The 13783-nt window shown below is 24.5% G+C and overlaps 3 protein-coding genes across 15 annotated transcripts in view; 1 reads left to right on the top strand and 2 right to left on the bottom strand.

Moving 5' to 3' along the window:
• LOC126896162 (uncharacterized) overlaps positions 1–8451 on the top strand; it is a 42966-nt gene extending 34515 nt beyond the window's left edge. For 5 of the 9 annotated variants that reach the window (XM_050668687.1, XM_050668686.1, XM_050668685.1 and 2 more), the window contains exons 6-12: positions 1808–1828; positions 3558–3578; positions 3701–3856; positions 5202–5649; positions 6854–6877; positions 7534–7695; positions 7946–8451. In XM_050668687.1, the coding sequence (XP_050524644.1) occupies positions 1808–1828; positions 3558–3578; positions 3701–3856; positions 5202–5649; positions 6854–6857 (650 nt within the window). In that variant the 3' untranslated portion in view covers positions 6858–6877; positions 7534–7695; positions 7946–8451. Of the gene's footprint in view, positions 1–1807; positions 1829–3557; positions 3579–3700; positions 3857–5201; positions 5650–6418; positions 6471–6529; positions 6575–6853; positions 6878–7533; positions 7696–7945 lie in introns of those variants that run through there. The other 4 variants (XM_050668690.1, XM_050668689.1, XM_050668692.1 and 1 more) reach the window with 4 other exon arrangements.
• LOC126896169 (uncharacterized) overlaps positions 1–13783 on the bottom strand; it is a 180822-nt gene that overhangs the window by 60739 nt on the left and 106300 nt on the right. The window contains exon 1 of one of the 5 annotated variants that reach the window (XM_050668718.1): positions 8282–8291. The exons of the other annotated variants lie outside the window; for them this stretch is intronic. The gene's annotated coding sequence lies outside the window, so the exon portion shown is untranslated. Of the gene's footprint in view, positions 1–8281; positions 8292–13783 lie in introns of those variants that run through there. 5 annotated transcript variants of the gene reach the window in all.
• LOC126908436 (uncharacterized) overlaps positions 12840–13783 on the bottom strand; it is a 12439-nt gene continuing 11495 nt past the window's right edge. The window contains exon 4 of the mRNA XM_050690537.1: positions 12840–13650. Coding sequence (XP_050546494.1) covers positions 12840–13650 — 811 coding nt within the window. The remainder of the gene's footprint in view (positions 13651–13783) is intronic.

The following is a 13783-nucleotide window of genomic DNA, read 5'->3' as shown; positions in this document are numbered from 1 at the left end:
GCGATCCATCCATTTCCCATTATTATCTAGCCCTTTCCAACATATTAAAAAGTATTATTAAGTAAAACTGGATATCAAGGTGATAAATATTAAAATTAAATAAAAGTGTTAAATCAATTTAAGTAAGTTTCATTATTTGTTACTTTTTCGGGAGATTTCACTAATACATATTTAAGTATATTTAATAATTAAATATACTTAAATATGTATAGTGAAATCTAATTTAATTATTAAATAACCAAACAATAATTAAAAAATATTTAATATTATTTTTTAGTTTCTTTTAATTTTATATTAACTAAGTTAAAAACACAAATATCTCATAGCTTATAAATTAATGTACTACTTTAAAATATTAAATGTTGTAAAAAATTCATATTTAGCGTATTTTGATGCAATTTTTTAACAAAAAATATTTAAGTATTATAACTATGATAAATTTTTCAACTTTCTCATTTAATAATCTAAAAATACTACTTAGTGCTTATTGATTCATATAAAACCCTTTCTTTTACAATAGTTTTGGCTATAAAGTTTTGCGATTATTTTCGTCATTTTACCCCATAGCTAGAAAAAGATGACGAAAATAGCAATTTTTAGAACAACTTATATTTTGTCCCTAAATTAAAAACAAAATCGAAAAAATAATGGTATAAGGCAACATATTGAAGAAGTACTAATACAAATTTTAGATTTAGAATACCTTCGCAGAAGTCAGGAAAAGTCATAAAAGCCTAATCTCGTAGTATTACCTTATCCTACATTATTATAAAAATTATATAATTTTTCTTATCAGAAGTTAATTAAATTCAATGATTAATAAATTTCAACAAAAAATTTGATCCTATCCCTTTAAAATTTTATCAATTCAAATTTTTAAAGAAAAAAATGTATAACTAGTTTCTTAGTAAAATAATTTTTTTATTTTTGACCTGGTTAAACATTATTTTATCATTTATGAAACTTAAATGATAAAATTTTAAAGGGGTAGGAAAAGGGATGAGATCAATTTATATTTTTTGAAAAACTATAAGACATAGAAATACTTTAACTACTATAATGAAAACTTCACATTACGTTTTATATTTTTAAATATATTACGTGAGTCATAATTGAATAATCTGTAAAAATAAATACATAATTTTTTTTTATTTTGTATAAAGAAATAGCTTAAATTACTGTAGTTTAATTTTCAAAATTAAAAAATGCATTTCTAGTTATTTGTCGTAATTATATTTAGTCAATAATAATTTTTACTGTCGATATCTTGTTTTTAGGCAATTTAAACATAGAAGTGGATTTAATTTAATTAATTCAAATACATTATGTGGTTAAAAAAAAAAGGATATATTATAGATTTTNAGTTAAAAAAAAAGGATATATTATAGATTTTTCTGAGAAACGCAATTTCAACAAAATATATAGTGAGCAACCCAACTTCGTTCCTACATAATAATAGCTACTTCTATATAAATTCACATATAATATATATGAGGAGGTCTGTTGCAGAATTTGAGGGCCTCAGTTCTCCCAAAATCTTTTAAATTGTGTCTTTAATAAAAAACAGTTAATAAATAAGTTAGTAAATATTACAAGAGAAATAATAAATTTTCAAAAATGCTAAACAATTTAATTTATTATATAATTTAATTTACTTGAGAATTTTAAAATTATGTTAGCCTTTCAGTTTTGTAATTTTGTACACTGATATTTTTGTACTCTTTGTGAAAACACTAAATTCACTGTACTATAAAATTAAAATGTGTTAAAAACAAATTAATTAATAGTATAAAATTTATTATTTTAGAAGTTGGACAATGTAGTTCAAGTAATAATTTTAAAAATTATATTTACTATCAAATAAGTTTTANAAGTAATAATTTTAAAAATTATATTTACTATCAAATAAGTTTTAACTAAATAAAAAGATATTGTTTAATTAACTAATCGCAACTACACAAACAAAAATTTCGCGAAATATTTAAAGAGTTAAATTGCTTATTAGTACTATTATTAATGTAGTTTACATGAGTGTTGTGGGAACTTCAGGACCCGTAGAAAAACGTATAACCCCCACAAATAAATCGAATATTTGGGTTGAGAGGAGATAGAAAAATCAATGTGTTAGATAAGTTAGGCCTATTATCAAAAATTATTAACAGATTATGAGACTATAACGCTCAAAGACAATTTTTATGCTATGCCCTTGAGTACTATTATTATACAATTATTTAATACTATTATATATTTATATATTTTTCAATAATTTCTAAAAAATCTAAAATGTTTAAATAAATAGTTTTATAACAATGCATTTAACGGTTTATAACATTTTTTGTGAACCCATAACACATAGTTCAATATTGAAACCACACAAAATATCAATTTTTTCAGTATAAATAATAATTTTCACGTTATCCCCAATGTAAATGAAATTTTAATAACACCTGTATTTCGAAAAATAACTTAGCTATATTGAATTGGATTTACGAGTATAAAATTAAATAATGAACTACAACTTAGAGATATAAACTTAAAATTTACATTTTTTGAGTTGTTACAATTTTTAATTTGCTATATATGTGCTTATATATAATCATATGATAATTAAAAATCAGTGTTAAAAAATAAAAACCTTTTTATTTTAAAATGGGCTCAAAAAGTTTTTGTTTTGTAAAAATTAACCTGATATATACTTGTTGCAACAATTCTTTAAAAATGTGTTAATATTAATTAAAATAATCTTTAAAGCAATAATTATAATTATTTAAATCAATCAATTATTGATGTGTTATTTTAAATTATATCTTTATTTTGTTGATAAATATAATATAATTAGTAGCATATTATACATTGTGTCATGTATTAAAAACACTATTCGTCTTTTTTTTATTCAATAATGAAGTTTTCATAAAAATGCAAACTATAGTAGATATTTTGTGTTGTTGATATATTTGTTGAATTATTTCTAAGGATAGATTTTAGGAGTAACTTTCGAAAGTTAAATGAGAACCTATTAATATTTTTTTACTATTAAACGTAGAATGGTCTATAAAATGTTGTCTGGTCAATAACTAGATTTGTAATATTACCTTTTGAAATATAACAATTAAAGATTAAGAAAAGGCGAGAGTGGGGTAGTGTTTAGCGATGCTCTATTAACCATGACGCACAGATAAGAATTTCTTCTACGTTACCCACTCATCTCGCCTATAATTAAAAGTTATATAAACTTAAAAAGTAACATTACAAAAGTGAATAACGACCAGTTTATTTTGACCGTTCGTCATTTAATTATTAAAAAATAACGATGGATTGTGTTAGGATTTCATTTAACTTTCAAATGTTACCCCAAAAATGTACCCTTGAAATGATATTTCTTATAATAAACGTAAAATCCACTATGTTTCATAAAAATAAATCAAATTTTAATTTACTCATTTAAATAAATAAAAAATTATTATTTGACGAAAAATGCTACCCCTACATTAGAATTCTTAATAAATTACACTGTATATTGCCATAAAACTTAAAAACGAATTTTTTTTAACTCTTAGGTAACAACCATTTACCGTCAGGTAATTTTTATTTATAAATATCTACATAATAGCTATAAAAAAATTAACAGTGATTTAGACATGATATAAAAAAATGAATGTTTTTTAATCTGTCATTTAAAATAAAATTTAATTATTCATAGATACATGTGTAATATGTATGGAAGAAAAAAAAACTGTTTCAATGTTACCTTGTAAACATGAGATTTGTAATACATGTACAATATATTCTGTAGTCCATTTTAAACTTGAAAATTGTCCAATATGTCGAGTTAAAATTTCCACGATGATTGGAGTACGTAAGTATGAAAGTTATAAGTTTTAAACCTTTTTTTTCCTCGGCCGGCTTATTTTNTTATAAGTTTTAAACCTTTTTTTTCCTCGGCCGGCTTATTTTGAGCCGCCCTGGAACTGCTGTTAGGCATTACTTCAGGGCGGCTCACGCCGTCTTAATAATTCACACCACCACGTTGTGAATCAGCCCGAAATTAATCAAGAGCTAATTCGCAACGTGGTGTGGTCCCCTCCCGTTAACCGGATCACAGAGTGAGAACTGTTAGGGAGGGTTGGTAAAATAACTCACAAACAAAAACAAGAACCTAAGGCACCGGCCTAAACCAGCGCCTCAGGTTCTCCTGTGCCGGGCGACGTGGCTGCATCTGTCTCAGGCGTTCTGCTTCCTCCTTCTTTAACAAGATGGATCCGACGAACGCCTGGACGAGCCTCCACGCCTCCCGACTCCTCAACATCAGGTCCACCATGAACCCGACTCCTCAACATCAGGTCCACCATGAACCCGACTCGGAACGTGGACCCTAATCGGGACTCCAAAGAGCCTCGCACCGGAAGAGGGTGTACAGAGCGCTGTCGGCCGGGCGATCCGAATAGTGGTCGCACGTCGGCGTGGCTGCTTTGCGAATAAGGTGAAAGTACTCGTTAAAGTAGCCGTGGCCGGACATCACTTGGGTGCGACGATATGACATTTCACCATTAAGTTTAGACCTTACAATACAAAAATTGGAGTACATTTTTGTTTTCGCTATACATTTCTTTTTTAGCTTTCTTTAGCGTATGGTGCATAATCAGTAAAATTTATGTCTTTAACGTTTGAGGTACGAGGTTTGAACACGCCTAAGATAATGAATTTCTTTGCATTTTTTTCTTAATTCTTTTTAAGATGGAAAAAAATAATTCATTTTATTTTTATCTCATTAAAATTCAATAACTTCAATAATTATTAAAACCCCATCACTGTAGTCTCCTCAAGTTAAATTAAATTTCTTATACATATTAAAATTATTTTACTCTGTGGTTTTTTTAGAGGACTGTCATTTAATTTCTTGGCTCACGCTTAACCTACTTTCTTCAACGATTACAATTCGTATCTAGTTGAAGACTAGATCTATATTTTTACATAGTTTATTTCTATACTGTTTTTCATGATAAAAAATATACACTTTATAGTGTTCAGATTACTGTAAACACTAAAACTTACCGTGAATAATAATAGTTATTATTATTCACTGTGATGAGTGCAAGCCAATTATAATTTACAATTGATTTACACTCGAATGTAAGTTAATTCAGAGTACTCTTTAAAAATTACATCTTTTAAAAATATATAGTTTGTAATTATTCTTTCAGAGCCGAAAAAACTTTCAATTCTTGAGTATGAACGAGACTATTTTACCAACAATACATTCAAAAGAAATCAAAGTGATACATATCAAAGGATGACACTATTGACACTTGAAAATTTTCAAGAGCTTCACAAACGTATAGAAAAATTTAAGATTACAAACAATGAACTAATCGCAAAATATTATTATTTACGACGCAATGAAGAACCAGATTTAGAACTTTTAAAAGATATTCAAGTGCTAAATTCTAATAAAAACTTTTTTTTATCCGAGTTACGTGGATGCCTTTTAAGATGTAGAAATCTGTCAATGGAGTTGTTAGTGTACACAGAATGGTTTGAAACTCAACTAAATAATTTTGAACAGAATATGTTACGAAAGTATTATTCTAGAAAAGGACTAAATGCCGACAAAGAATTCGTCAAACGAAAAGAATATACTTTCAATCCAATGTAATTAGATTTATATTAAATCTATTTATACTTATTAAATTGATAAAATATAAATAAAAAGTTCTTCTTTGAATATCTTAGATAATTTTCAATGAGTTGCATTTATTTTACTACCTTATTTTAATTATTCAAAACAAATTGTTTGGGGTCAAATGAATAGATTCAATTTACCGAGTTAAAACCGTATGGAAGTATCTATTATTGAGATTAATTAAAAAAATTTCAGTTTAAGATATATTTTAAATTTCATTTTCGCATTCTTAAATTGATAAAGAAAACAATAAATACTTAAATAACAACTATTTCAATTAAGACTGAGGAAATGAGATTTTTTCGTATGTAAAAGTTATTTAGTTGTTTTTTCTAACCTTCATTATTTGATAACAAAATAGTTATAGAAACTAATTATTCTATTATTTAAAAATCTTCATTTGACTAGAATTCATTAGATACACCAAGAAATATTTGTTAATCATGGGTACAAAATTTTAATTCAATGGGCAATTAAGTATTGAAGGGACTCTTAGAAACTAGTTTCTAAGATATTTAAAAAACGTTAAAAATATTTTTTAGACTCATCATCATACGCATACTAATATTTTTTCTATTTTTTATTAATGATACTGGTTTAAATTTATACTCATATCACATTAAATATATTATACTGCTAAAAATATAATAAATTTAAATTTAAATTTCCAACATTATTTATTTAATCAATCCGTACATAATTTACTGATTTTCATTTAAATTGGTTTACATTTTATTTTATACATACTTTGATTTAATATTAAGCGTCAACAGAATGTTATCAAGTTACGGTAATTTAATTTATCAAGTTTAATTAAATTTTTTATTTTCACATTGAATTTTCTTATAGAGAATTTATTAAGATTCCTTTGCTTTTGCTGTTTTGGCGATTTTAGTATGTAAAAAATTTTTCGATAAAAATAGCCATAACATAACTATGTTTGAGCTAAAATATTTAATTAAGTATTACTATGCCATCTACATATATTTTAAAAAAATATGTTATATTTTTGTCAAGTAATCTTTATATGTTTGTGATAAATTTTTTTATATTATTCCTAATATGACAGGTTTATCTTTAAAATAATTTTGTTTATATGACCATAATACAATACAATAATTACAATAGATTTAGTAAAAATATGTTTTCTTATACTTATGTGATTAATTTTAGATGATAATGAACCTATGATTCACGGTAATAAGTTATTTGAAATTATACTCACTATTTGCAACTTTTTGATTGACTTAAAATAAATATTTATAAAATTTATGTAGTGCTATTAAATCCAATTTTTTTAGGAATAACATATAACGTAAATTATTTTAAACATACATACGGAAATATACTGTTTTATTGTTAATTTGAAAAAATAATTTTTTTACAATTCATATTTTAAATTGATACCATCTTAAGGTAATACTACATGACATAAATAGCATATAAAATTATTGCATTATGTTTACTTAAACACTATATAATACTTTGTCATATATGCAAAAAATCACTATTATTACACGTGTTTCTTTTTTAATTTAACAAATGTTTGTATTCAAATTTTAATAGTTTAAAAAAATAAAAGGAAACTATTAAAAACAATTATAAATATTTTTAACAAAGTTATATTATTATTGAGTTAAATAATATTAATGTTATTTAAATTTGTATAAAACAAATGTTTTATCAATCTATATAAAATAACGATTTGGCCATTTTTCTTAACGATTTTTCATCTCATTTTACAGCAAAGGATTTACTACCTCTTAGTCTTATGACATTATTTATAACTGTATCTATGATACGTATAATGTCCATAAAACTTAAATTTAATTTTTAATAATGAAAATATTTAGATACGAATACTTGCATTATTTGTATGGAAAAAGAAAAGACAGTAACCATGTTACCCTGCGAACACATGTTTTGTAATAAGTGTGTTCTTTATTCTTTAATCTACCATAAATTTGAAAGCTGTCCCCAGTGTCAGGTTAAATTGTCTACAGTTATTGGTCTGAGTATGTATTTATTACTCTATCACTTANGTCTACAGTTATTGGTCTGAGTATGTATTTATTACTCTATTACTTAATAATTATTTCTTATAATAACATATACTATTTATATCATAATATTTTCTACTTTATAGAAATAAGTTATTTGACTCGTTTGTAGAATAATTATTATAAAGTATAATACTCAATAAAACCAAATTTTTTAAGATGAATTCAAAATTTTAACTTTTACTGGATTTTCTTTTTAATTTAGCCCCGACAAATATTTCAATGATTAATTATGAACAAGATAGTCAAACTAAACAATTAAGACAGCCACAAATGACTGAGATGACTTTTGAACATTTTCAAGAGCTACGTGATAATGTTGAAAATTTCAATATTTCTAATGCTGAATTGTTGGCCCGCTATGTTTATCTACGACGTGATGAGAAACCTGACAAAGAGCTATCAAAAGATATTCAATCAAAAGTTGGCTTTAAACAGTTTTCCCAGTTAATAAAGTTACGTAAATGTATTGTACGATGTACAAACACTTCGATGGAATTATTGGTATACATGGATTATTTTAAACTACATCTCGATGATTTCGAAAAAAATATGCTAACAAAATTTTACTTGAGACAAGGTTTAATTCCCGAACGAGAACATTTAATAAGAGAACAATATTTCTTTAGCTCTCATTAAATAAATTAGATAAAATGAAATGAATAAACTATCTATAAACATTATTCTGAAGTAATATAAAATAATCAAATTTGTTTGTTATGTATTATACAACATGATAGTGATACCATTATAATAGTGATATTACTAAAAAAAAGGTATTGGAACATTGTTTAAATTTAGTATTATTAAATCTATCCTCTATTTTACCTCTTATTTAGTTAAATTTTATTATTAGTAATACAAACCAAACTTAATAATAAAGTATATCTACATTTTTCATTTAAAAAAATTATCTTAAAATATTATCTTTGTTCAAGGCAAGACATACATTATGTGTTCTTTCAAAAATTAGATTATCATATACAAAAATGTATACATGATTTATACTGTAAATAGAGATGTAAAAAAACCCAGCACAGTGGAGTCGCGGCATAGTGGGGACGTTGCATAGTTGGGTCCAGTATAGATTTAATCTGACAGTGATTAAAATCACTATCATAAGAAACGCTTCGATGCAAATCAGTAGATAGTGTTTAATTCTAAGAAATTGGTGGATAATTACAAAAGCTGCATGATCTGCTAGTTCCTTATTAATACCCTGATTAAGATAAAGAATGTCGAATGAAAAAGGGATTATTAAAAAATATTATTTCTCATAAAAAAATTGTGTTGATTCATACATTTTTCAATGAGTTGTAGCATTATAAAGTTAAAAATGTAACCAACCCAACCCAACATCAACTCCTATTTCCATAATTATATCCAGATTAGTAATTCGTTTAATTATCTATTATATAATTTTTATAATTAATTATTTTCAAATTATTATCGATTTTTAATATATTAAAAGTAATCATTTTGAACCAACTTCTTTTTGTCCTTTAAAGTGAAAGTTTAAAAAAAAAAAATATGAATTTATTACCATAACTTTTAACTCAACTTGCAAGTTTGAAATAGATATCATTAAATAGAAAAAAATGAAATTGGTAGAGTATTTCAAAAACAACAATAACACTTATTCCCTTAATTTTACCCCGATTTATAATTATAATATATGAATACATAATAATTACAGTAATTAAATTGAGTATGAAAGTGGTATTCAATAATATAATATTGTAATTTTTACGGAGATATTATAAAAATAAAAAGGAGTTGTATATTCATATACTTTTAATGCGTATACAAATTTAAAGGAATTGATGCAATACTTTTTAATAAAAAAATTTTGTTATTTATGAATAAATACACTAAACAAAAGGAACTTTCATCAGAAAAAAAAATATACTTTTCTAAATAAACTTTTCGCGATGTTTTCAAATGTGCAATTAAACTTTTTTTATTACTTCTAAGTTTTAATATTATTACTTATTATTAAAAAATAAGTATTTACATATAAAAAAAAATAATTAAGAACAAAAAAAATTGTATTAAATTAATACTGATTTTGATTTTTAATATGTTAAAGGTAATCATTTTGAACCTATTTTTTATTGTCTTTTAAAGTGAAAGTTTTAATGAAAAATACCTTCTCAGCTTCGCATCGAAGCTAAAAAATGAATTTGTTACCATAACTTATAGTTCAACTTGCAAGTTTGAAATTGACATTATTAAATTGAAAAAAATGAAATTTTTAAGATTAATATGCAATCTGGAAATTTTATAATTACTAATTACAGTACATTTGTCAGAAAAATTCGATTTTTTTACATTTTTATCGTAATAGATAACTGAAATAGAAAGAATAGTAATCATATCCTAATAACTTTTGGTGTTTAAAAAAATTCTGCAATTGAAATATTCAGAACTTAATTAATTTTAATAATTTACTTTAATTAAATGAACCAATCAAACCAAAGTAGTTAAAAAGATTTACTCAATTGAGCATATTATCAAAAATATAATTATAATTGTAAAACTCCATCGTTAACTTCAGGTGAAACTAAAAATCATTTTTTTTTTAAATTTATGATTTATATAGCAACATATTACTAAAAAATTTGGCATATTATAGACTGGTAGTAGCACACAGAAATAGAGTTAAAAAATTAATAAATTATAAAGTAAAATTATTTACTTTTGTAGTTGAATACTTTTATCATATCAAATTTAATTCGACAATAAATAATTTAAGAATATTAAAAATTAATGATTTTAATTGTTTGTATGGACAAATCTAGTTAAGCTACTTTTTATTTGAATAAGGAATATTTTTTTGATTTTTAAGAGTAATAACTTAAACTAATCATTAACTTAAATATCATAAACTTAAATGAATCATTTGACGTATCGTTGAAAAAAGTAGGTCTAGTGAGGGTTGGCAAAATAAATCGTAGCCAGAAAAAGAACCACATAGTAAAATAATATTAACATGAATATCAATTTCTTCTCACGAGGGGAGACTATAGTGATAAGATCCTTTATATTTATTGAAATTATTGAATCTAAATGAGATAAATATCAAATGATTTGAAAATTCTATTCTAACTCAAAAAAAAAATGCAAAATTTTAGAAGCCACAAACGGATTTGAACCTCGTACCCTAGGCGTTAAAGATCAAGGTGTTACCCATTCGGCAACTATTCGTTGATTTTTGTTGCATGATAAAATTGGCTATTTAAGCTAACTCAAATTTAAAAATTACTTTTTCGACTTTAAAAAAGTAAAAAATGTTAATAAGTATAATATCATATGTCTTATGAACTTTATTCTATGTCAATGAAATTATATAATATTCATGAAAGTCAGTTTATTCCCCTAATAAAATATTTTAAAATAAAATAAAATACAAAACCTAGAATTTTAATAAAAAATAGCATATTTTTAAATACGGTAGCCTTTTGCGCATAGAAGATAGGTCGTCGGGACAAATTTTTTTTTTTCATTTAGTAGTACATAAAATAAGCTTTAATTTGATATATGTTTAAAGGACGCAGTATTTCCGGAACATTTTCAAAAATTAAGTTGAAAAAGTTAGTTTTTGTAAAAAAGTTGCTATTTTAAATCCCCCCTGTGAGCAGAATAAGTGTTAGATTTTCAAAAAAAAATGATATCAAATGAAAGAAAATTACCTAAGGTTTCAATATAAAGAAATATTATTTTGATTAGTTAATATTTGAAAAAGTTATGGCAGTTTTAAGTACAAAAAACATCGTTATAAAAGGTGATTTTTATCGCAAATATTACATTTTTTTTATAATTTCGACAGCCATTTGCACATAGAAGATAAGGTGTCGGGACAAATTTTTTTTTTTCATTTTATAGTACATAAAAAAAGCTTTAATTTGATATATGTTTAAAGGACGCAGTATTTCCGGAACATTTTCAAAAGTTCAGTTGAAAAAGTTCTATTTTTTATACAATGTTTCAAAGTTTGAACCCCCCCTATATAAGGGGAAATTGTCTAATTTTAATAAAAAGTATGTCAAATGGAAGATGTACTTATAATGTATTTAGAAAAAAAAAAATTGTGCTGATACATGCATTTTTCGAAAAGTTATAGCATTTTTAAGTTGAAAATTAAAAATTGAAAATCGAAAATTTTAACACAAAAATAGTGTTTTTTTAACTACGGCAACCGTTTACATGCAGAAGATAAAGTGTCGGGACAAATTTTTTTTTTTCATTTTATAGTACATAAAATAAGCTTTAATTTGATATATGTTTAAAGGACGCAGTATTTCCGGAACATTTTCAAAAATTAAGTTGAAAAAGTTAGTTTTTGTAAAAAAGTTGCAATTTTAAATCCCCCCCCATGAGCAGGTTAAGTGTTAAATTTTCAAAAAAATTATATCAAATGAAAGGAAAATATCTAAGGTTTTAGTTTAAAAAAAAATTATGTTGATTTGTTGATTTTTGAAAAAGTTATGGAAGTTTTAAGAAAAAAAAGTGAAAAAAATGACAAAATTTGTCGATTTTTAAATTTGTAATTTTTTTGGATATTTCCCCCATTTGCGGGGAACGAGGGAAAATTTTTAAATTTTTAAGGGTAATGTCTTCAACTAGATACAATTTGTGATCTTTTGACGTATTGTTAAAAGAAATCGGTACAGTGAGAGCTGAGAAAAAGTAGTGACAGACACAAAAAAAAATAAACACATCATGGTAAAATTAATACCTTCTCAGCTTCGCATCGAAGCTAAAAAAGGTCAAACGGGTAATAATAGTAATGAAAAGATCGATTTCTTAGCCAAAGCCACTTTAAATTTCTTAAGTCCTAATTTTATCCTTCAACTAATCTTGTAAATTTATTCAAATTCTCTTTAACAAAAACACGGTCAACTAAATGGTTCTCTCTTTTCCCTAATTTTGCACAATGGTATAGGTCCATTGTTACAAACTATCCAAATTTCCCATAGTTTCACCAATTAGATATGCCTAGTAAGGTTATTTAATTTTCTCTTTTTAAAAATGAGCAATATCTTCTATCCACTTTTACTATAAATTAGAACTAAAAATAAAAATCAAACATGAATAAATTAATTTAATTTATTTAAACCCAAATCTTCGTAGAAAGATTTTATAACATTTTCAGAAAATTCAATAAGTTGGTTACAAAAAGATAAAACAATTTCCTCAATCATCAATTCAGTAAAACGAGTGTTATCAACTGAATCAGTGTTTTTCAAAAATGGAAATTCATGTATGACAATATTTGACAATATATTTTGGGATGGACATTGTTTCTTGTGGAATACTTTTAATCTATTGTCAAATATTTTACTTCGAAAATCTGAGAATTTTTTTATGTATGATCTTGCTATTTCCTTTTTGCTGACATCACTTTTACTATCCAAATCATCCAGTGAATAATTTCCAAATTTTATTTCCTTGGATAAGTGTGTAATTAATGAATATAAACCTTTTATATTCGAATGTGAGCTATCATGATCATATTCTCCTATTAATGTATTTAAAGAAACTAATGTTCTAATCATTATATCGAGCATTTTATCTGTCTTATGAATTGTGTCGAAAAATTGACGCACTAAGTTAAAATATGTATAATCAGATCCACATAAATTTAAAATATCACATACATATTTGTTATACTTGAATATTACTTCTGTATAAATGCATTTGATCAATCTTATTATATGTAGTCTTTTACAATGAAAATTTAGTTTATTAACTGGGTCCCTGAGAATACGGTCTCCACTTATAATTTGATCATTAAATTCAACATTAATATGTTTCAATGATACCCATCCACTTTCTTTAGTAATTGTATTTATTAAATTGATTCCTTTGTTTTGATTAATGTTTGATTCAATTGGGATTCTGAAATTACTAAATATATATATACGTATATATTAGACTTAAAAAATGTATATTATTAAAAATTAAATACACATAAACAGTGCTTATTAAGCACAGTAGTTAAAATATATTATGAAATGTAGAATTGAGATAAGACGAAAAA

Source organism: Daktulosphaira vitifoliae, unplaced genomic scaffold (genome assembly GCF_025091365.1).
Source record: "Daktulosphaira vitifoliae isolate Bord-2020 unplaced genomic scaffold, ASM2509136v1 Scaffold_1, whole genome shotgun sequence".
NCBI classification, from domain to species: Eukaryota; Metazoa; Arthropoda; class Insecta; order Hemiptera; family Phylloxeridae; genus Daktulosphaira; species Daktulosphaira vitifoliae.
Note: the sequence above shows the minus strand (reverse complement) of the source record. Positions and strands in the feature narration are given on the sequence as shown.